This window comes from Austrofundulus limnaeus, unplaced genomic scaffold, assembly GCF_001266775.1.
Source record: "Austrofundulus limnaeus strain Quisiro unplaced genomic scaffold, Austrofundulus_limnaeus-1.0 Scaffold132, whole genome shotgun sequence".
NCBI lineage: Eukaryota > Metazoa > Chordata > Actinopteri > Cyprinodontiformes > Rivulidae > Austrofundulus > Austrofundulus limnaeus.
In genome coordinates this window covers 776,268-779,502 of record NW_013952534.1, presented here as the reverse complement: position 1 = coordinate 779,502, position 3,235 = coordinate 776,268, and the positions used below count along the sequence as shown (strand labels likewise).

At 37.3% G+C, this 3,235-nt stretch overlaps 1 protein-coding gene across 5 annotated transcripts in view; it reads left to right on the top strand.

The window, feature by feature from the left end:
• The window catches only part of epb41l4b (erythrocyte membrane protein band 4.1 like 4B), a gene marked incomplete in the record, with an annotated part of 40,235 nt that overhangs the window by 4,487 nt on the left and 32,513 nt on the right, over positions 1–3,235 (top strand). For all 5 annotated transcript variants that reach the window (XM_014015641.1, XM_014015640.1, XM_014015639.1 and 2 more), the window contains 3 exon segments: positions 2,208–2,312; positions 2,405–2,447; positions 2,897–2,975. In XM_014015641.1, coding sequence (XP_013871095.1) covers positions 2,208–2,312; positions 2,405–2,447; positions 2,897–2,975 — 227 coding nt within the window.

The window sequence follows — 3,235 nt, the reverse complement described above, 5'->3', positions numbered from 1 at the left end:
ACCCCAGTTACCACTACTGTGCATGTGTGTCAAGGACAGAAAGGTAGATGTGGCGGTGGACGGTGTCAAAGCAGTTTGGAGAGAAAAACAAAGTAAAGAACAACCACAAAAAAAAGAAAACGATTAATCGATTATTAAATTAGTCATCGATTATTTTAATAATCGATTAGTCGTCAATTAATCGATTAATCGTGGCAGCTCTACCCAGGTGTGAGTGAGAGAGTGAAAGGTTGTTTGTCTCTATGAGTCCCTGTGATGGACTTGCGTTCTGTTCAGGATGTACAGAGACTGCTGGATATGGACACCAGTGACCCTGAAAGGATGAAGTGGCTTAAGATAATTGATGGTTAGATAGATGAATGGATGAACCAAAGAACAAACCAAACATGGGTTGACCTTAATAATTAATGGTTTAAGTTTGCAAACTTTGCTAATAACCCTTTTAAACAATTAAAGAAAATACAAACATTCTGAACAACTACGATAATATTTCTTAATAATTTATGATTCCTAGTGTTAACCTTGATGACAATGTTTTGTTAGCAATTTTTTTTACAATGAATTGCAATTTTTGAAGACCCTCACTTGATGGTTTACAATCCACACTGGGGTCCTGACTCCAACCTAGGGAAACATTGGTGCAAAAATTGCTTAAAATGGCTTTTGCACAACAACTTTATAATCTTTTAGATTGAATTGTGCTAAAGCAGAAGCCATCCACTTTTGTCTTCATCACATTTGAACTGTTAGCTCATCAGTCCGGTCAGAATTAAAATGTTTCTCAGAAGTTTGATTGAACTTTTCGATCATTTGTTTTTCATTTTAAAAAGCAGATATCCAAAAAACTGACAGTTATTCTATTTTCATTTAATACAACAAAAAACATAAATATGGACCATCTTTTTATTTTTGTCAAACCAGAACTTAAGCACCATTGTCAAGGCAAATTAACTGTGGAACCTGCTGTTTCTCACCACGGACCTCTTGGAGAAAGGGTTAATGAGCTAAAATCATCAGAAGCACCAGGAAACCATTAAAATCATGAGTGATATACAAATTATTAGCTGACACCTATTAAAAAACGTAAAACTAGTTAGCTAACATTTATTTATTGTGGCTGCCTGGTTAGCTAGTTATAAATTAAAACATGTTTTTTCATCCCATTTTCGGAACATTTAAGGTGGAGCTAGATATAGTAACTAGTTTTAAAAAAATAAATTAACTAAACTAGCTATATTAATAATACAAATACAATCTACAATTAGTTAAATAAATGCAAAAGTTAGTGTTTATTTATTCATAGGCTGTTATTAAAAGTTATTTATAGCCTGCTATTAAAGTTATTTAACTAGCGCCGCCAGAAATGGTCTAATAACGACAGTGTTCAACTTACAGTTTGAGAGGGAAAAAAAAGACAGACCGCGTTCTAGGGTTGGGCAAAATTTGCAAAAAAAAATCACAATTAATTGTTGAATTTAGCCGATAATGATTAATTTGACGATTAATCCCCTGGAGTCCCTGGACACCCTTATGTATTGTCACATGACCAATTTAGTGGGAAATATTTGTTCTTCGTAAAAATCTTTTCCAAACTGAGTCAAAATCACAGACTTCAGACTGTACTTCAGATTTTAAATTGTGTTGATAAATAAATTAGAACTTTTGTTTAAATGTTCATTATATTTGAAGCGGAGAGGAGCACCGAGCGGACTGACGGGGGAAATATCCAGTCAGTCTGCCTGGTAGCATTAATCGTATTAATTGTCAAGTGCCAAAAAATAATCGATTAATGTTTTTCTGACGATTAATTGCACACGACATGATTATGCCCAGCCCTACCGCGTTCTCATTTTTGAAGTATGAAATGAAAATAGAATAATCACCTGTTATTGTGGTTTCAATATATGTTTTTAAAATGAAAAAAGAATGACCAAAAACTACACACCTATCTGCAGCAGGTAAGATGTTATTGGTTTATAACTTTTCCAGCTCTCAAAGACTGAGTTTATCCATCAGGGAAGATCCAGTTATTAAAGCAGCAGGTGTTTTTTTATGTTCTATTTTTTTGGCTGTTTCGTTTTGAACGTTGCACGAAAGATTTGACACAAACTGAGCTTGAACTCTCAGCCTCAGGATCACCTGAACGAGGCACAGACCATCGATAAATCAGAAAATAATAGTAATTTCTACTTTTTCTTGCCTCTCAGAGCAAATCCAGAGGCCAGGACCTTTTTGATCAGATCATGTATCACATCGATCTGGTCGAGACAGATTATTTCGGACTGCAGTTCATGGACACTGATCAAGTTTCGGTGAGTAAACGGGCTTTTCCCTCTTCTCTCCACCAGTGAAGACAACAATCTAATGAAGCTCACCCATCTTATTTCCCTCCTCTCTCTGTTAGCGCTGGCTGGATATGTCCAAGCTCATAAAGAAACAGATTCAAGGTGAGTTCACACGGGGCCTCAGACTGTATCTCATTGTAGGGAACTGTGCTGCAGCAGGTAAAGCGGGGAGCAGGTGGACTATTATCTAATGTTGACACAGTGATTAACGTGTGTTTGGAGCCGAACCCTTGTTTGCTCTCCGGTTTGCAGCAGGAAGACAAAAAAGTGGGGGAAGAATACAGCGGTTCTGTAATGTCTGAAGAGTCTGACTGATGTTTAAAAAAAAGAAAGAAAACAAAAGCAGAGCTGCAGACAAATGGAGATTTTCTGGCCTGGCGATGGTGATGAATGAACTCGATGAAAAAAAAGGCTTTAGTGTGAGGGAGATTAAATGGATGAAATACATTACAAAGAAGCTTTGATTTGATTTAATTAATTTTCCATAAGTTGCTGCTTCATCGCTCTCTGCCTCTTTATCTTGACTCTGCTTCATCCTTTATTCCTCTCAGAGGGCCCGCCTTACCGACTCTTCTTCAGAGTTAAATTCTACTCTTCGGAGCCAAATAACCTGCGTGAGGAATTTACTCGGTAAAAACCACACACACACACACACACACACACACACACACACACACACACACACACACACACACACACAGTATGAGCAAGGAAGCACAAAATGGCACCTGTGTGTAGAGACTGAAGACAGCAGCGGAATGAGAGCAACCATCCAGGAGATGGAGACAACAAAATTATCCACAATCATCAACAGAACCTTAAAAATCTACATCCGTCTAAAAACCACACACACACACACACACACACACACACACACACACACACACACA